The sequence below is a fragment of the Podarcis erhardii genome (assembly GCF_964252035.2).
Source record: "Podarcis erhardii genome assembly, chromosome: 9".
NCBI lineage: Eukaryota > Metazoa > Chordata > Lepidosauria > Squamata > Lacertidae > Podarcis > Podarcis erhardii.
In genome coordinates, this window is record NC_138512.1 from 41361475 (window position 1) to 41382837 (window position 21363).

The window sequence follows — 21363 nt, forward strand, 5'->3', positions numbered from 1 at the left end:
CAAGCGCTTAAGTTTGAAGGGGTTTACCTCCTTGTAAATACTAGCTGTTACCACAGCACAGCCAGATACACTGGTGAAACTATTCAGGGGAAGAATATAAGAGTAATGCCCCCCCCCCCAAAATGAATCAGTTTTGGATGTGTTGGTTTGGTTTATGGTCATTATATTTTAAGCATTTTGGCGACAATTTTGCTGCTTATTCTAATGAGGATGGCCATATGTCCTACTTTACAGAGGACAGTATTCTGTCCTTGTAAGGGGAGGCCAGTCTTCTGTTTGAGGGCTGTACCATCCAAACCTGATTCAAGATAAGGAACCCTAAAAAGAGAGATTTGGGCTGTGACATTGTCCAATGCTTTGCAGACTTGAACAGCAACCTAAGTCACCTGATGCCTTCTAAATTATGGTGAGATGTATTTCTAATTAAATTACAGCACTTATTTTAGAATTGACACACACATATAAATTACCATATGCAAACTTTGTGTCTTCTTTTGTCCCCCTTGTTTGGGAAGTGTGTGTGATGCCAATTCTCTATATTTTTCTAACTAATGCACAATTTTCAACAGGTGAAGAAAAAAATCTTCTTTAAATTTAGTTTAACATTTCTAAATTTCTTACGTAGTGGTACATGGTTACTATAGTGCATATCTATAACCGTTGGAAGAACAGTGAACTCAGATGTTATGTGAATGGGGAACTTGCATCTTATGGAGAGATAACATGGTTTGTCAATACCAGTGACGTAAGTAACTTGTTACACCAAAAGGTGTCCCTCTCTTTCTTTTTGATGCTTAATTTGAGGTAGAATGTATAAATGGAAATTAAAAAAATAAATCCCTCGCATAGGGTTCTGCAAAGTGCCAACACTTGGATAATTAGCAGGTCTTGCAAAGCCCAATGCAGTACCCAACGATCAGGTGATCAGTACTTTGAGGGCTGTGTCTTTGCCCTCAGAGTTTTTTTTTAAATTGTGTGAGCATATATTAGTCACATGATATCAAATGTGGTGGGTCACCGGGAGCGGTGTGTCCCATTTCACCACATGAGGCAAAACAGGAAGTACCACTCTGCCCTGCTGCTGCTGATTCCTGCCCCACTGCTGCCACTGCCAGTGGAGAAGCAGTACAATCACCATGGAAATTGGTGAGATCTTGCCCAAAATTGGCACTGATGCCAGTGGAAGTGGCAGGGAAGGCAGGGTGTCCACAGGGGCGCCTCCTGAAGAGGCGGCCTTGCCCCAGCTAATGGCTGAGCTGGTACTGTTGGTGACCCTCATATGTCATCCATAGCCCTCCAAAGGTGGAGGAAGTTAGCAATACTGCCCACTGGCCAGATTCAGTTCTCCACCCCTACTCTGCCAGTTCTTCATATCTCCAGTTTTGACTACATCAGTCTGCCTAGTGCTTTAATCTGCCTTCAGTGATCTTGCATATGAGCACTAAGTTATCTTCCCTAAATAAACACCTCTTCCATCGTTTACTTTTGTCTGGTCCCAGTCACTGAAGTGAATTACCACATTTATTCACCCATAAATATGTATTGAAGTTGTAGGGATGATATGCTGTTTCATAATATGCAGGCAAAAGCAGGTAAAATTGTGGTTGCATGACACAAAGTTCATGCCTACATCCTGGAAATATGAAAGATTTCCCTGGATATTTTAAGAATTGCTACAGTGTATTTTGTGTCTAAAATGATTTAAAAAGTCAGTATAGTCTGTTACAAATGGCAGCAGCTCTTTAAAACCTTAGGCAGAGGTCTTTCCTGTTAGGTTGATATAATTTTAAATAAAAATGCCAGGGATTGAAACTTGGACCTCTCATATACAAAGCATATGCTCTACTCTGGAATCAAACTTACCCATCACATCGTACTTAATAGTCAAATGTGAAGAGGGATGGAGAATTAACCATGATCAAATATAATTTTGCAGGCTATATCTTATAGCCCTAATGGATTAGATCATAGATGTGCACATGAGCACAGGGGACGTTCCCCTTGACTTCTGTGTCAGTTGGGTTTTCACATGCACACCTCATATAACCTACATGATGTTTATGAGAGTGGGTACATCCCTTCTCTGCCACAGCGCCTGGTATTCATGTATGTGCATCAAAGCCATACATCATATTGAAACTTGGATGTATATTCTTACCTTCCAAAAGAGAACCACACTAACATAGATCCCATTTATATTATTCCTTAATATTTTGTTCTCTTTCCTAGACATTTGATAAATGTTTCCTGGGTTCTTCAGAAACAGCAGATGCCAATCGAGTGTTTTGTGGCCAGATGACAGCTGTCTATCTTTTCAGTGAGGCGCTCAATGCTGCTCAGATTTTTGCTATTTATCAGCTTGGTCTTGGATACAAGGTATTTATTGTCTCAATATAGTTTCAATACAATCTTACTGTATTCCGGTGTTTCTGGTTTCAGCAAAGAGCTAATACAGACACTTTAGTTTGTTATGCATTTTCCTTAAAAAGTTTTAAACTCTCCTATGAAAGTTATGTGTGGGTTGTCAAATGTCTTGTTTTGCATTTGCACAAACCACCTGCAGAGCTATCAAGCTAAACTGCAAAACAGAAATAACTTTTTACATCCAAACCACTGTTATGAATATAAGCAAATAAGTTTTTATTCATGACTGTGTCTAAAGACACTATACTAGTCTTCTTTTCTGTTACAAAATAAGAAAAGCAAAATCTTTCATGCTTTAAAAGAAAACACTGTTTAAAACATATGTCTAGAAAATTAAAAGAACTACAATGACCTTGGACCACAAATTAATGAATTTTATTTAGAAAAATGCACCTCAGATCACCATGGTTAAGCTGTCTTGAAATATTTCACATGTGGAAGTTTTATTTCCAACTGGATTCTAGCCTACTTTACCTTTTGTTTCTATTCTAGGGAACTTTTAAATTCAAGGGAGAAAGTGACCTCTTCCTTGCTGACCATCACAAACTGTTACTGTATGACGGGAAACTTTCTAATTGTATTGCCTTTACGTACAATCCAAGGGCTACAGATGCACAGCTCTGCCTAGAATCATCACCCAAGGATAACCCTTCCATCTTTGTACATTCACCACATGCCCTCATGCTGCAGGTATTTTAGCATTGGTTTCAACTTCAAGGAGGACTGGATTTCCTTTGTTTTCTTTCCCTTGGATACTTTTGTGTTCTGTTTGACTGTGAGTCCTTTAAAGCACTCAGGTCCATCTGTTTTGTTTATTTATTTAGATTTACAGCCTGCTCAGTCGCCAAATGTAGTTGTTTTGTAGAGTGCAGTCATATCGCTCTCTCTCCTCCCTTCCTCAAAGCTGAACAGGCCCAGTGCTTTGTATTTCTGATAGATTTTCCATTCCCGAAGTTGTTTTAACTGCTTTTCTTTTGAAGTTTATTGTCACACATCTTTAAGTTCCCCCACACTCTGTGTCATTTCAACAAGGTAACCGTTTAATTTTTAGAGATCCTATTGAAGCATTCAGGTCACATTTTGAATGCTTCAAAGTAGTTAAACAAATGCAATATCCATTTGTAATTTGTACAAACTTGGTATTAACAGGATGTAAAAGCAGTCATAACCCATTCAATCCAAAGTGCAATGCATTCAATTGGAGGAGTGCAGGTGCTTTTTCCTCTGTTTGCACAGCTGGACTATAGGCAATATTCATTGGATCAACCTGACACAACTGTTTGGTAAGACCTTTTATTTGCTCTTCAGATTGCCAATTTGTTTTGCGATGTCTATTGCATTCTAGAGAAACTAGCACTCTACAGTAGTATACAATTTCTTATGCCTGACCTTTCAGTTAGCCTATTAACTGTTATTCTGCCGTCTAAATTGGGAGAAGTGTTTTCTAGATAGAGTAAGCTGACAATAAAATGCACACTAAATGATGGACATGCACATCTAAATATAGCCAAGGTGAAGATGTTGTGAGAGGAAGTTTCCCCTTATGGGGGGAAATTACCTCCAAATAATGCAATTATATTGCAGCATTGGGAACATTATTTATATTTTCAAGGTTAGATCATTTTAAATCTCTTGTGCAGAGAAGACCTTGAGATGAAGTCAAGATTACTGGCACCAGGTCTTCTACACAAATGTGTACATCATTCAGTAGCTATGTAATTTATGGAGTAGTGGGGATATGGAAAATCTCTTTCTCGAGGATGAATTCCTTCCTGTCAAGGGGGGGGGGCTATTTTTTTACAGGGCTGCTGGTTCTAACCAAGGAGAGTTTATCTTCCTGGCCCAGTGCTTGATCAGTGAAAGATGTCTTGTATATCTAGACTACTTCAACTTCACTATGGGACTGTCAAAAGGAAAGGCTAGGTGTTTTCAGACGACTAATGATGATGTTTTGTGGTAAAAGCCATAAAAGGTGCTTGTATTATAATGTGTGTGTGTTTTATACAGTATCTTTCTCAAAGTATTGCTATTTCTATTTGTTGTAGAAAGAACAGGTTAAGGAAAAAATGTTAGGAATGTGGAGTGTGACTCTTAAAATTCCTCAAAAATACAGCTACGCAAATCCCTTGCCCTAGCTTTCTATTTATACTGTCATTTGCCTGTCAATTCAATTTTCTGATTTTACGCTTTTTACTGTTACCTAAGATTTCTAAGGTCATTGCAGTCATTGAGCCTTGCTTCAGATATTAACAAATCAAGGAGGTAATTGGAAGTGTATGATTTTGCAATTCTTACTTCCTGTACACTCTTCACTTGTCCTTTAGGAGACTTAATGAGACTGAGAGTAAATTGTCTGTGATACAAAAGTGCTCTTTAGTGAGTAGAAAACCTCTTCTGCTTACAGAAGTGTAATTTCTGACTTTGCTGATGATCACTGCATGGGAACAGTGAACTAGTGAACTGAAATCCAGATATGATGATCCTGTTATAGCAATCCCTTCTTACAACCATTTGTTACAAGACAAATATTTTAATTCCTTACATGTTTACAAAGCAAGTCCAAATGGATTTAACACAAATAAAACCCCATTGCAGAGCAAGATTTGCCTTGCTTTGTTAAAACATGGGACACCTATCATATACCTAGATACTGCCGTCTGAATCATGTATCATTTTTTGTGTACTGTGATGTATTCTATTTCTATTTCTTTGAATTCAGCAATCACCACTGGGTGATTGTGGGGATATGAAGACAAACTAATAGGATGCATAAATTTAATAATGTTCAAAAAGTAGTATGTGAATTGAGGAAATAGATTGTTATTACAAGTCTAATGTACTAATCTGCTATTAAACACTATAAACTGCAGTATTTCAATACAATGTGTCTTCCAGTTCCATTCTGTTGGCTTTCATCATGGAGTTGCTGAAGAACTCAATTGCTATGCAAGAACAAATGCTTTCTTGTAAGGGCTTCCTTGTAATAGGATACAGTCTTGAAAAGGTAAATGAAGCCTGTTGCTTGCTTTTCTCTCTCTTTTAATCTGCATTAAATACGTTTCATGTTTTGGTCACATAAATCACTATCTATATGTTGTCTTAAACACATTCCTTTTCTCTTTCTGCAGTCTTCCAAAGCACACATTAGCAGAGCTGTTCTTGAACTTTGTCTTGCCTTTGCTAAGTATCTGAGCAATTTGCACAATGGCGTGCCCTTGCTGAAGCAACTGTGTGATCATATTCTCCTTAACCCTGCAATATGGATTCATACTCCAGCCAAGGTAAAACATTTTCAATTCATGGAGATGGCATGAAAGTATCTAAGGTCTTGTAGACATCTTAGACCCTAGTTCTAAGGGAATATTTCTTTGACACATGAATTTACTTAGCTTCCTTTTATTTATTATGTATATTTATTAGTCACCTGTTTAACCTAGTGCTACACAATTCAAGGATGCGGGTGGTGCTGTGGGTTAAACCACAGAGCCTAGGACTTGCCAATCAGAAGGTCGGCAGTTCGAATCCCCGCGACGGGGTGAGCTCCCATTGCTCAGTCACTGCTCCTGCCAACCTAGCAGTTCGAAAGCACGCCAAAGTGCAAGTAGATAAATAGGTACCGCTCCGGCGGGAAGGTAAATGGCATTTCCGTGCGCTGCTCTGGTTCGCCAGAAGTGGCTTAGTCATGCTGGCCACATGACCTGGAAGCAGTACGCCGGCTTCCTCGGCCAATAAAGCGAGATCAGCGCCGCAACCCCAGAGTCGGCCATGATTGGACCTAATGGTCAGGGGTCCCTTTACCTTTACACAATTCAAACCAAATACTATTAAATAAGAAAGAACATAACTCCTGCGTACATTGCACGCTTACTGTACATGTCTACCGAAAAGTAAGCATCACTGAGTGCAGTATTGTAGGCTTACTAGTTGGAATTACCCAACCTTTAGTTGCTTGTGGTTCACCCTGCCATGTGTATGGCATCTTATATAACCTATTTCTATTCTCAATTGTCTGATACAGGTTCAGTTGATCCTGTACACTTACTTATCTACCGAATTCATTGGCACAGCCAATATATACAATGCAATTCGACGAGTAGGAACAGTTCTCCTGGCTATGCACACATTGAAGTACTACTACTGGGTGGTGAATCCTCAAGATCGCAGCGGAATTATTCCAAAAGGTTTAGGTATGCGAAAAGTCCAGTGCTACTCATCAACAGTGTACCACAACAATTGCACAGGTTTTTTTTTATAATGTTGTGGATCTTGGTAGGGGCAGAATTTGTTAAGAGTGTAGTGAGACTTTACCCTCTCCTGGATCCCTAGAGACCTCTTCCATTCTGTGAGATATGGAGGTGTTTATAAAGGAAAAGATGACCTAATAAAGTGTAACAGGGTCTTGCCACTTCAGTGGAAAGGCTGATGCTGGTGTCCTTTTCAGTGAGGTAGCTAGGTGAAAACACAACAGTAGGTACAGAAAATATTTGCCAGATGCTGATGGAAGATCCAGAACATGCTTATTAACTGGGGGCTGGATCCAGAGAAGTGTGAGCAGATGTTTTCCTGTAAATCTGTGTGTTCTCAATTTGTTTTTTGGGTGGTGGAGGTGGAGGATGATTTAATTTTCAGAGTTAATGTATTAATAGCAAAATTAATACCAAGCTGTGAAGTATATAACATGTCTCTTTTAAATTAAGATGGACCGCGACCCAATCAGAAAGAAATTTTTTCCTTGAGAGCCTTTTTGCTGATGTTTGTTAAGCAGTTAGTAATGAAGGTAAGCAGTCTACAAATTGGGGCTGGGCTCTGCAGTGTGTCTTGCATTGTGCTGAAGCTTAAGCAGTGCTTATCCCAGAGAGGGAGGAAAGAGACCTGACGCCTCTGGCTAGCTGGGAAGGTGGGTGAGGGACCGAGAAGAGAATGTAAGTTGCAGCAACTTTTTTATCTCCTCCTCTTAGTACAGCTGCATCCCTCTCTGGCACTCAAGGTTTACAGGCTTACTCAACTAAGTGTCAAGGGGTCTGCAGGAGTCTTTCGTTTTAATAATTTTGAGATAAATAACTTTATTGGGTCTTTTCAATCAAAACACTAGAACAGAAACATTTAAATAAAATTCCTGTCAGGCTGATCCTGTTCTTCCCCTGAAGGCTGATTATTTTGCAAAGAACTCTTCTGTGCTGAGCAGAAAGGAGGTGGTGGTGGTGGTGGCAACCTGGATGGACTTATTCCAAGAGAGGAGGAAGAAGGGGGCTATTTGGGTTTCAGATCTTGTACTGGAGCTGAGGCCTAGCAAATTGCTTAGTCTTAGTGAACTATAATTTTGAAGATCTTACCTCGTGGGCCATGGTATTACATAGGAAAAGCACTTATTGTGAATGGTGGTAAAACTAGAGGTTGCTTTTTTTGTGGAAAAGGACTGCACATTTAGTTGGCAAACACTACTGGTGTAAATTGCTTAATTTCTAGGAGGTACAGGCCTGTGTGATAGTCGTGCCACATTCTTAATTATAGCTATAAATTATTATTATTTTAACTTAGACCACAACTGCCATCATAACTCCTCAAAGTTAATAGGTTCATTCATGACAAAGTGGCTAAAGGACTGAGATATAAAAGAATAATATACAGGCTATGCCAAAGCTGTCAGTGTTTCCCTTTTTTAAAGGGAAATTCCCTTATTCTGAATAGGATTCCTCGCAAGAAAAGGGAAAAGTTGACAGCTATGGGCTAAGCATGAAAACGCTGGAGTATATGTGGGAACAGTTCCTGGAGGGTTTATATCTTGTGGTGCAAAACTGGAAAAGTTCTGTTTGTGAATCCTATTGATTTCACAGGCATTTCTCTAGCACAGTGTTTCCCAACTGGTGTTCCGCGGCACACTAGTGTGCCGCGAGACGTTGCCTGGTGTGCCGTGGGAGGGAGGCGGGCGAGTCGGGCGGCGAGAGGCCTTAGGCGCCCTGCAGAAAGGCGTCCTCTTTGTGGGTGGGTTCTCCCCCCTCCCTTAGCGCATCGTATTTAGTTGGGGATTCTGGAGAGGGGGGCGGGGGCGCGCTGGCCCCGAGCGGAACAGACGCGCCGTCGTCCCCACCTCCCTCTCCTCAGTAGCTCCGAGCCGACTGACTGAGGGTGGGACGCGGCCAGCGGCGTCCTCTCTCTCTCTCTCTCCGCCTCCCAGCACCGCTTTTCCCGAGGCGGGCGCGCGCCTAAGGCTGAATGGGAGCAGCCTGGAGGCTTGGCGGCCTCTCAGCGGCTCATGACGGGCGTCCCCGAGGCGGGAGGTGCTGAGCAGGGGCTCTGCGAGAGGGCGCGAGGGATGCGTGGTGGTGCCTGCGCGCGCGCGACTTAAGAGGGCGACCAGCTGCCTCTCCTCTGTCTCCCCTCCCTCCCCTCATGGGCATGGAGTCCCCGGCACAGCTTGGCGCTACTACAGCTACAGCTGCTGCTGCTCCTGCTTGGATGAAGGCGGCTGCTTCTTCCTAACGCCCAGCCTCTTAGGGACCGCAGTCTCCCGCCCTCTTTTTTTTTTTTTTTTGGCGGGATGCTGAGGTAAAGGATCCCCTCGCGCACGGACGGGCATCTCTTTGGGCAGGGGGCGTGTGGAGGCTTAAGGTGGGGAGTGTGGAGGGGTTGCCGCTTGCGAGGGGAGGGTTCATATTGTATTGGGCTGCGGTGTGGGCGACATGGCTCTCCAATGGCCAGCCCGCGGAGGAACATTGAGTTGGAGCATTTCGAGGAGAGGGACAAAAGGCGCACTGAATAAAGTATTTTATAATTTTTCATATTTCTGTTTACTTACTATTTCATAATAAAGTAATTATAAAATACTTTCTTTGTGTTTGATTCCTATTAAAGAGAATTACTTTATATATAGTCAATATAGGCACAGAGTTAATTTTTTAAACATTTTCTAATGGTGGTGTGCCTCGAGATTTTTTTCATGAAACAAGTGTGCCTTTGCCCAAAAAAGGTTGGGAAACACTGCTCTAGCATGTACCCTTTGTGTTCCGTTGTTAGGTTTAATTTATTTAATTCCATTTGTGTATCATTTCCCATAAAGTAGCTCAAGATGCTTTATATGCATGACTTGTTTGTGTTATGCCACTTATTTTATTTTATATTTTAAGGATCATGGAGTAAAAGAAGATGAACTACAGGGCATCCTCAACTATCTCCTCACCATGCATGAGGTAATCTTAATTTTAACTGTTTTGCTTCCAACAACTGTTTGAACAAAACAGCCCTTCTCGCTACAAGATGGCTTTAAATAAGAAGCATAAAATCAACTGTTGGTGGAAACTACAAATAGTGAGTGATGATTTAAGAAACCTGTTCAATGGTGCATTGAAGTTCATTAACGTAATAAGTTCTGATAGTTTCCTATTCAGTTCATTGAACTGATATATTGAGGAGAGTTGGTGTAGAAAACAGATGGCAAAGCTGCACATATGAAAAGCTGTTTTATGTGGTTCAAGTAATTTTCCTCCCATCTTGTTTTTTAAGTAAAATAATTCTTTCTAAATGTGGATTTTAAAATAAACACACTAATCAACTCTAAGCAAAGATTGTAAACATAGTTGGAAATAAACATTACCAAGGGGATATCTACATCTTCATATTTTAGCACCAGGCAAGTGCTTGATGCCAGATGTAACATCAAAGAGTTAGGAAATAGGAACATAAATCTAACCAAACTAATTTCTTTCAGGGTGCTTGAAATGGGTAGAATAAAGAATTAATTGAATTTTTCTTTGAGAAGTATAAATTTCCCCCCTCTGTTGTGTTTTCACCTATAGCTGCATTTATGCTGGGAGATTGCACTTGAAAACAAAACTGCCTCCTTGAGATTCAATAAATGACTTTCTGGGCAATACCTAAAAATTAAACAAATCTGGAGAATACATTATTTACGCAAAATTGCAATATGTAAATAAGGATTTTTGATGGTTGCCTACTTTGCATAAAAAAACAGCCAATGTCATTTTACCTCTTGGAGTGTGTTTTATTGTTTTTCCATTTCTTAACCTATTCCTGGATTGTAATAAGAAATTATTATTTCTGTAATGGAAGTACCATTTTTTTTAAAATTGCCAAATAGCTTGCAAGTTACATTTTCTATACACCATTGATTTCTTATTTAAATGCTGTTTTCAATATCCTACGTAATCCATGAGATCCGAATGTGATTGCTATATATAAAAAACAGTTTCACACTGAAAGAAACCTTAAACAGAGCCTATCTTGCAAATTCAGGATTGCAGCCTTGAAATAGTTTGTGTATTTGATTTTTCCAATTATCCACTGGGACATTTTTCACATAAGTAATTTCAGAGTTAGGGTTAAATTCAGCAGGAACAGCCTTGCACTTAGTTATTCATGGCTGACTCATTGATACCAGTGGAATTTACAAAAGCTGAAATACAGAAGTTGTGTAATTTTTTCCCTTTGACATCAACTCTCCATTCCCTATTTATCAAAACAGGTGGGCCCTTAAGCTGGTATATAATGGCTGGAATCCAAATAACTACTTTAGGCATAGCTAAGAGTTTCGGGTATTCCTGGTGGGATCTCCTCCACTCCACTTGTTCTATATTAAAGTTTCTTTTGAAGTTCTTTTCTGCTTGGTGGTGTTTTTTGTTGAAAGATACCAAGTTGTTTGGGTTTTTTTAGATCCTGACATGTATGTGTGCATGTGTGTGTGTAAATAAAACTATATAGCTACTATTCATGCATTTTTTAAAAATAAAAATGCCCCATTTCACACAGGGTAAGTGTACTGCTTTGTGAATTCTGAGTTCTTGTTAGGGTTGTCCAGTTGTTGTTTCAGGTTAAGCAGTCCTGGAATGAACTGGATCCAGATTAAAAGCCCCCATAGAAGGCTGGAATAGACTCCTTTGCAGTGTGGAAAACGGTGGGAGGGGGTGTAGGGAGAGAATTGGCAAAAAGGTGAAGTCTGGATCAAACGTACTGGGCTTTTTTGGTAGTCATGCCCCCAGTCACATATATTTATCCAATATTTTTATTATTTATGTATGTTCTCTCTCTTTGTCTTCAACAAAGTTGATTTGGATTACAATTCTATATTCTCTTATCTGGAAGATTGCACTGATAATTCAATGATTATATGAATGTGGATCTCCATTTATATTTAACAGGATGACAATTTAATGGATGTCCTACAGCTACTTGTTGCCCTTATGTCAGAGCACCCCAGCTCTATGATCCCAGCCTTTGATCAGAGGAATGGATTACGGTAAGAGTTACATTTCAGTCAAAACAGCCATAAATAAGAGTATTCGTATCATTTTATTTGCCACTGGAAGTCCTACTTGAATTTGGATACCGTTAGAGTCTCCATTGCAGAGTAATTTCCTCTGATTTTCTCATCTCAGTTAATGTTGTGCTTGCATTGTGTAAACATATTACAGGCAAATGTGTAATGACTCCAGATTTACGATAGGGGAGCTATTAATATTGAGCGTCTCCCAAGCCATGTGAATATGCAAGCATATGCAAGCATAGAGAAAATTGTGACTGCTACTGCTGCACTGCTGTGAGCTAAGCCATGTTTTGACTTAGCGTGTCATCCAAATGTGGGTTTTCTCTTATTCCACACAAACCACTATCTGCAACAAAACTCTGTTCTTGATTTACATACCATGGGTTTTTTGTTTTTGGTTTAAATGAAAACTCAGAGCCTGGGGCACCCATGAAAGCCTTCAAAGTAAGGCCAACGTGATGTGCAGTTTGGGCTCAAGCTGCCTATTGTGGGTGAAGCATCTGTTGACTGCAGAGGGTTCTTGCCCACTTACTCTTGGTGGGGTGTGCCAGCTGGTCATTGTAGGGCCATCTGTTTAGAAAATGGGGCTGTGGGGCTTTGTGTACCTAAACTGGTAAAGGTTCAGTCTGTGCATAAAGCAGTGGTTCTTGAGCTGCCTGATTTTGCTTAATGCCACGCACCTCCTTAACTTTCTGTTCAGTAGACTGGCTGAGCACCACTCAAACTTGTGCTACCACACCTGAGTCCATACTCATTAAATGACAAACTCTTGTTGTTCATTTGATGTGTTTTATTGAAGTTGTGTGTGCCTTCAGCCAGCACTGTGTGTTGATTTTTTTTATCCACCTCCTACTTGTGAATTCAACTATTTATATTAGTTGGAGGTTCATACTCCAGTTTGGTTTGAAAATGTCACCATTTAGTTTATGGCTCCATGGGTGGCCACAGCATTGGACCTTTTCTCACTTAAAATTAATTCAGAGTTGATGCCAGGAGAGAATGCAAACATAGGAGTCAAATAAGAGAGTTACTGTTAGAACAGTTTTGGGAGCAGTAATTCATTTGCTGTATATAAAAAAGCATTCTCATTTCATATGTTTTGTCACAACTATTGGTTAACCTTGGGTTATATCATATTACACATTACAAGTTTTCCTGCCTCAAGAGTCACCTGTTCTTGTTCATAACTGCTTTCTCCTTCTCTTTACGGCTACTTTTTTGTGGTGCTGGCTGTTGTGATCATTTGTATGGTAATGTGGTATGTGCTGGAAACTAATAAAACACTCAGAATAATGAATATCATATGAGGTCTCCTATGTATTACTTTGCTTTTACTTAAGTGGGAAAAGGCAATCCTTTTTTATTAGCTAGCATAGGGTAAATGTATGTGTGCAGCTAGTTTGCTGTGAGAAATCACTTATTTTCCCATTTGTTGATGTGTGTGTTTTTTATTTAAAAATGTATACAGCTTTGATGTAATTGTATGGTAAGAAGTCTGCTCTCTTTATATTCTTAACATGTAGCTATATGACTAGTTAAATGTTCTTTATACTTAAGCATATGCAAACAAAAAAGTTTTTAAATATTTGTAGTTTGGAAAGTTGTTGTTTTTAAAGAAAATCTGAGAGTTAAGATACTGCAGACTGTCACACCTGTAAGGGCCCTTTTATTAATGGACTCTGTGCTCTCCTTTTCAGTATATTTCCATCTTCCAATGAGCTGTTGACACTGTAACCCAGGAACAAAGCATTGTGTGTGTGTGTGTGTGTGTGGGGTTCCCTTGTGTGCATTTGGAAGTACCAGACAAAATGTCACTTTGAAAAGATTTGTTCATCTGTAGAGAGGTATATAGCATGTATGTTGCTGTGTCTGGTTATCCGGAGCTCCCCAAAAATTGCCTGTCTGCTGTATTTGAGATTAATAATAGCATTATCACAGCAGGTCTGGTTGATCAGTTCTGATAGCAAACTTTATGAGAGCATTCACAGTCTTTGCATCTTATTAAAATTGCTTCTCCAAAGGCTGGACCAGTTTGGTAAAAGTGGCTGCAAATGAATGGTTTATCACTTCTGCCTATTCTTCCTCTCTTTAGTGCAGAGCACTCACACTTGATGACATTCATTCCTTAGGACAGGAAAAAAAAAATTATTGGCATCTGCTAAGAAGTACCTAAGAATAAAACTGAATTGTATACAGCTGTTTTGAGCTGAATCATTCACCTGTGCAGGACATATCAATATGATCTATAATATCTGCCTAACTTAAACTTGTTCTCAGAGAAGAAGAATTCCAGTGGGAATGATTGGTGCAAGAAAACTTTTCGAAAAGTACTTACCTAGTTTGCCATATCTGCAAATCAGTTTTGCTAAATAACCTCAGCTTCTTCTGCTCCCTATATGTGCGATCAGTAACTGATAATTTCACATTTTAATCAGGTAAATAAGATAACCATCAAAGCACCTAAAGCAAGGGTCAGCAAACTTTTTCAGCAGGGGACCGGTCCACTGTCCCTCAGACCTTGTGGGGGGCCGGACTATTTTGGGGGGGGGTCGGGGGGGGGGAGAACGAAATCCTATGCCCTACAAATAACCCAGAGATGCATTTTAAATAAAAGCACATATTCTACTCATGTAAAAACACCAGGTAGGCCCCACAAATAACCCAGAGATGCATTTTAAGTAAAGGGACACATTCTACTCATGTAAAAACACGCTGATTCCCGAACCATCCGTAGGCTGGATTTAGAAGGCGATTGGGCCAGATCTGGCCCCCGGGCCTTAGTTTGCCTACCCATGACCCGAAGAGTACTGGAATGTATAGGTGTTGCTTGTTCCGGCTTCTAGCTTCCTTGTGAAGGCCACTTGATTTTAGCTGAGAAGGTAGTTACTTTGTTGTAGTTGCATTTTAGTTCTTATTTTATCTGCAAGCTCAGTAATACAGATTGATGCATGTGCACATATGTAGTCTGAAAATGGCAACATTACCATCCTGCCTCTTGTCATATGATTGTAACTAGTATGGGTCAGGAATCTTTCTCCCTGCACAAAGACCTGATGTGTTAAAGAAAGCCAAATAAATGAACAAAGATTTGTCTTCCTAAACAAAAAAGAAATTGAATAGACTTGAAATTTTATAGTAAAGTATATCTCTATCTACTGATTGAGATGCACCTCAGGTCCATTGGTTTTGAAAATTAGCAGAAATCAATCTGGGCTTGTTGCAGAAAGAAGGAGCAGATTCATTTTTCACTTGGTTACGGAGGCTTCCCATAAGAATCGGATGAGAGGCTAGAAAGCTTGACTTGGTGGGCTAGTGCTTCCCTCAGGAAAGCAGGAACAGCAGGTTGTCTACAAGAGACAGAGTGGTGTTGAAAAGTCTAAGCCAGCAAGGATTCAGATATACAAGGTCTCTCCAGCCTGCAGCCAGTTATTTAGTGTATAAACCTTCAGATTATAGTTTTAAACCGAATTTCAATCTAGCTCATACTTACCGTGTTCACTCTTTAAATATAGTAAAAGCCACAATATAAATTGTGACTGCAATAGATATCTGGCACCCTATGTAAATTTGGTAGGCTCCACAATGAAACATGGTTCCCTTGGTGCATGTGTGCTCCTCTTATGGCTTGGAGGAAAAAACACACAATCACGTTAAGCAGTATGTGCAGTAATGCACAGCAGTAACTCATACAGAATAATGACAATTTCCTGTCAAATTTGTGATGACTAGAAATTCAGATAAGTCTTTCCTTTCGTGTAGTATTTTGCTAAACATTGGATATGCAATTTTTCTGGTTGGGAATTTGTCACTTGTAGTTGTGGTGAAAAAAACAATGGTGGCAGCCGCTTTTAGTCTTTACATATGTTGTAAAATAACCTGCTTGTTTTACACTTGATAAGACATGATATTTAAATAAAAATGAACACCAGGTTTTGTGTTGTTTTTTTTAAAATCTGACTAAAGAGATGAAACCGAGGGACTAAAAACCAAACTATGTACACAGAAGGGCAATACACACATCTATAACACTGCATACAAGACAGCTCTGCTAGGATTCTAATATGTATAGAATTAACCTTCTTTTTATGTAATAATTTCAAGCATAGTGTGTGAGTAAAAAAGAAAAGGATGTCAGATGACAGAATTTGTTTCCCCCCGTCTTCTGAAAGCTGTCATAAATGACTAGCAAGGGACACATGTCAAATATTACTGTTAGCATAAGTTTCTCTCTTACATGAGACTGAATCCTTTAAGAGCTTTTTAGTCTGTCACTTGGAATGTAGAAGTGCTAATAAATGTGTTTTCTTACACTGCAAACTGAGTGAAAGGAAGGAATAGCAAATATACTGTTTCGCCCAAAGATTGTGTTCTTTATAAACTGATGTTTTGGAAAGCTAGTATTAGTATTTTTTAAATACATACTATCTTTTAAATTCATTTCCAATCAATCTTCTATTGATATATGTCATGTCAATTTAAACATTAATGTATTCATTAATAATAATAATAATAATAATAATAATAATAATAATAATAATTTATTATTTGTACCCCGCCCATCTGGCTGGGTTTCCCCAGCCACTCTGGGCGGCTTCCATAAAAACCAGACCTGTTCTTTGGCACAAATCCAGCTAATATTACCCTAAAGCACTGTATTGACTTTTAGGCATACTTATTTCATGGAATTATTTGCCCCTTCTCTTCTTTAGTGTTGTCTATAAACTTCTTGCATCGAAAAGTGAAGGGATCCGGGTACAAGCTCTGAAAGTGTTGGGGTACTTCTTAAAGCATCTGGCACCCAAGTAAGTATTTGGTAGATTCCCCACGAACTTGAATCACAAAAGGCAAACAAACCATTAAATATTATTTGTCTGGGTTGTATATATTACTTGGTGATACTGCTGTAGGGGGAGTCAACAACAGACTTAATTGTTTTATCACTGGATTGGAAATATTTTTGCTGTTGTTAAATGTAGCTGTCAAATTTTCAGAAGAAACAAATATGTCTTATGCACATCAATATCTGTTAACTCATTATTTTGTGAACTTAAATTGTAGGCAATTCAACCCTTTATTATATTAGACTCAAGATTCTCCCTTTCCCGCTTCTGCTTTTTGTTTTTGATTATTATAGTGGACTAAAATTATAGCCTCCAAAACCCTGCAGACATAAGCTAAAACAGCAGAATAAATTGGGGTATTTCTACAGGGGGGGTGGGGATTCCAGTCTCAAAACCACACTAGACCCAAATTTGATCAAGTTACTTTTTCAGAAATGTAACGTACAAATTAACACATGTGCTTCTCCCCCCTTTATGTATAATTTTAGGAGAAAAGCTGAAATCATGCTTGGACATGGACTGTTCTCTCTACTGGCTGAGAGGCTCACCCTTCAAACAAGCTTAATAACCATGACCACATATAATGTGCTATTTGAGGTACTAGAATTAAAATCCTTCCCCCCCCCCCCAATGGTGTAGACATTATTGCAAAATGAGCTTTTGGGCTTCTGTGCCAAAAGTGATGCCTTGCCACCACTGAACGCTTTTCTGACATGTGTGACAGTAGTTTGAGATGTTTGACATCACAGGATGTTTGACATCACAGAATGAGACTGCAAAGCTCTTCAGTAGGCAGCTCTGTTACTTTGGTCCACTCTGTTGATACAACGAATAAGTTCTATTAAGCTTGCTCAGTTACTTGATGTGGGCACGGGGTGGAGCAATGAAGAAATTTCTGAAATAACAATGGGATATGAGCTTCACCAGAGGCATGATGGATAACAGCAACAACCAGAAAAAGATAGACACAACATTTTACAAGGACAGGAAGAAACACTACAGACAGAATAACTGCCACACACAGGAAGAATATAGTTTGAATGCCTCACTTGTAATTTTATAAATAATTTAATGTGTCAACACAGATATAAGTTATTAATATTTCAGTTGTTGTATAAGGGATTATTATTATGACTGGAATGTAATTGAAATTAATAAGATTTTGGAACGCAGAAATAAAGAAAATCCTCAAAGCATCAATTCTAGCACGCGGGCGGGGGCACCTAAATTATATAATTTGGTATTTGAATGATTGGTATTAGTAATTGTATTATAAATTGGTATTGTTATAATGAGGCTATTATTGGATTGTCATTGAAAACAAATAAAAAATTATTTTATATATATATATATATATATGCTTTCGTAGATTTTCACGGGTACAGGAATGCAGGTTTTGGTGTCCTCGGGTGTCTTCCCGTGTAAAAGTTGGGGTGTCTAGGCGACGTTTCGACGAGGTCTCACTCGTCATCTTCAGGCTGGTGCTTTCGGCTTCTTGTTACTGGAACAGAGCTGGATCTCAGTGTTTGAGTTCCTATAAATACTGTAGAGGGGGTGTGGTGTATAGCCTCCAATGTTCTGGGCAGAGAGGAAGTTCCCAGGCTAGTGTGCCTTTTCTTCTTTTGTTCCTTAATTACTTGAGAGATATCTTGAGTGATTTCTTGAGTGATATCCTGAGTACCACTTAGGTGGGTCATTAGGTGTGGATTAGTTGTTAAAGTCTTTGTGTCTTGACCTCTTGAACTTTGTGAAGAGTTTTCCTGAGAAGATGGCTGTACTGTACTTTGTTGTGCTCTGGCTTGGCTTCGTGTATAGGGGCGAGCTGTGGTTTTGTGGCTTGTGTCAGCCAGGTCTGTGTAGGGATTGCAGGGGGGTGCAGCATCCGGAGGTGCCACCATGGATTGGCTACTGGATGGTGTCTGTAATTCATCTGTGGAGAGGGTCTGGGTTTGGGTCTGGTGTGGTTGATTGGTGTTGGCGTTCTGTGTGCCTCTGGATCTGGTGTCAGTTTTTGTGGGGAGGGCTAATTTCCAGATGTCTGGCAAGCGGGATGTGTCGTCACGCTTGTTCATGTTGTGAGGGTGTTTCTCTATCTCGATGGCTTCCATGATTATTCTCTTGTGGTGATGTTCCGTGTTAAAGAGCAATTTGGAATCTGCAAAATTAATTTCGTGTCCTGTTTCTTTCATGTGTTGGAAAAGAGAGGAAGTTTTTTCTTCTTTTTTGACGGCATTCTTGTGTTCTGCGATACGTGCATTTATTCGTCTGTTTGTTTGTCCAATGTACGTGGCTGGGCAGACTTTGCAGGGTATTTCATAGATCCCTTGGTTTTCCAACTGGATTTTATCCTTGGGGTTTCTGAGGATATTGGCTATTTTTTGGTTGGTGCAAAAGGCTGTTTTGATATTGTGTTTATGGAGGATTTTGCTAATTTTATCTGTAGTGCCCTTGATATAAGGAAGGAGGGCCATGCCATTGTTTTCTTCTGTGTCTTGGTTTTTGGGGGGTGTTTCCTTTTGGATTAGCTTCGTAATCCTGTTTTGCTGGTATCCATTGGCAATTAACACGTTTGAGAGATTCTGTAACTCAGTTGTCAAGTGGTCTTTGTCCGCCAGGCGTTTGGTTCTGGAGATGAGAGTCTTGGCTACGGAGTTTATTTGTGCAGGGTGGTGGTGTGATTGTGCATGTAAGTAGCGGTTGGTGTGTGTTTTTTTCCGGTAGATAGTGTGTCCTAGGGAGCCATCAGGTTTTTTGTAGATTAGGACGTCAAGGAAGGGAAGTTGGTTGTTGGCTTCTATTTCCATAGTGAATTGTATTTTGGGGTGTAAGTTGTTGAGATGTGTGAGGAAGCTATCCAGTTTTTCCTTCCCGTGTGGCCAAATTACAAAGGTGTCGTCAACATATCTGAGCCAAAGTTTGGGTTTGTGTTCTGACTTGTCTAAAGCATTGGTTTCAAAGTGTTCCATGTACAGGTTTGCGATGACCGGTGAGAGGGGTGATCCCATAGGTGCTCCTTCTATCTGTTTGTATCTTTGTCCATTGTGGATGAAGTACGTGTTGGTTAGGCAGTGGTTGGTCAGGTCCAAGATGTATTCGGGGGGATTGTATTTGTTTTGAATAGCTGTCAAGGCTTCATTAATGGGCACTTGTGTGAAGAGAGATACAACATCGAAGCTCACAAGTAGGTCATTAGGATGTAGGTTTTGCTTCTTGATTGTTTCTATGAACTGGAAGGAGTTTGGTACGTGTGAAGAGATGGATTCTGCATAGGGCTGAAGTTGCTTGGCGAGAAATTTAGCGAGATTTTGTAGAGGTGAGCCTATGGAGCTGACTATTGGTCTGAGTGGTGTTCCTTCTTTGTGTATCTTGGGGAGGCCGTATCTCTCTTCACACAAGTGCCCATTAATGAAGCCTTGACAGCTATTCAAAACAAATACAATCCCCCCGAATACATCTTGGACCTGACCAACCACTGCCTAACCAACACGTACTTCATCCACAATGGACAAAGATACAAACAGATAGAAGGAGCACCTATGGGATCACCCCTCTCACCGGTCATCGCAAACCTGTACATGGAACACTTTGAAACCAATGCTTTAGACAAGTCAGAACACAAACCCAAACTTTGGCTCAGATATGTTGACGACACCTTTGTAATTTGGCCACACGGGAAGGAAAAACTGGATAGCTTCCTCACACATCTCAACAACTTACACCCCAAAATACAATTCACTATGGAAATAGAAGCCAACAACCAACTTCCCTTCCTTGACGTCCTAATCTACAAAAAACCTGATGGCTCCCTAGGACACACTATCTACCGGAAAAAAACACACACCAACCGCTACTTACATGCACAATCACACCACCACCCTGCACAAATAAACTCCGTAGCCAAGACTCTCATCTCCAGAACCAAACGCCTGGCGGACAAAGACCACTTGACAACTGAGTTACAGAATCTCTCAAACGTGTTAATTGCCAATGGATACCAGCAAAACAGGATTACGAAGCTAATCCAAAAGGAAACACCCCCCAAAAACCAAGACACAGAAGAAAACAATGGCATGGCCCTCCTTCCTTATATCAAGGGCACTACAGATAAAATTAGCAAAATCCTCCATAAACACAATATCAAAACAGCCTTTTGCACCAACCAAAAAATAGCCAATATCCTCAGAAACCCCAAGGATAAAATCCAGTTGGAAAACCAAGGGATCTATGAAATACCCTGCAAAGTCTGCCCAGCCACGTACATTGGACAAACAAACAGACGAATAAATGCACGTATCGCAGAACACAAGAATGCCGTCAAAAAAGAAGAAAAAACTTCCTCTCTTTTCCAACACATGAAAGAAACAGGACACGAAATTAATTTTGCAGATTCCAAATTGCTCTTTAACACGGAACATCACCACAAGAGAATAATCATGGAAGCCATCGAGATAGAGAAACACCCTCACAACATGAACAAGCGTGACGACACATCCCGCTTGCCAGACATCTGGAAATTAGCCCTCCCCACAAAAACTGACACCAGATCCAGAGGCACACAGAACGCCAACACCAATCAACCACACCAGACCCAAACCCAGACCCTCTCCACAGATGAATTACAGACACCATCCAGTAGCCAATCCATGGTGGCACCTCCGGATGCTGCACCCCCCTGCAATCCCTACACAGACCTGGCTGACACAAGCCACAAAACCACAGCTCGCCCCTATACACGAAGCCAAGCCAGAGCACAACAAAGTACAGTACAGCCATCTTCTCAGGAAAACTCTTCACAAAGTTCAAGAGGTCAAGACACAAAGA

The 21363-nt window shown here is 40.1% G+C and overlaps 1 protein-coding gene across 3 annotated transcripts in view; it reads left to right on the forward strand.

Annotated features, from left to right (window-relative positions):
- The window catches only part of LRBA (LPS responsive beige-like anchor protein), a 367500-nt gene that overhangs the window by 36491 nt on the left and 309646 nt on the right, over window positions 1–21363 (forward strand). For all 3 annotated transcript variants that reach the window (XM_081875163.1, XM_081875165.1, XM_081875164.1), the window contains exons 8-19: window positions 626–745; window positions 2230–2376; window positions 2917–3114; window positions 3574–3707; window positions 5320–5428; window positions 5553–5705; window positions 6443–6611; window positions 7122–7201; window positions 9549–9611; window positions 11577–11674; window positions 16411–16503; window positions 17031–17139. In XM_081875163.1, the coding sequence (XP_081731289.1) occupies window positions 626–745; window positions 2230–2376; window positions 2917–3114; window positions 3574–3707; window positions 5320–5428; window positions 5553–5705; window positions 6443–6611; window positions 7122–7201; window positions 9549–9611; window positions 11577–11674; window positions 16411–16503; window positions 17031–17139 (1473 nt within the window). The remainder of the gene's footprint in view (window positions 1–625; window positions 746–2229; window positions 2377–2916; window positions 3115–3573; window positions 3708–5319; window positions 5429–5552; window positions 5706–6442; window positions 6612–7121; window positions 7202–9548; window positions 9612–11576; window positions 11675–16410; window positions 16504–17030; window positions 17140–21363) is intronic.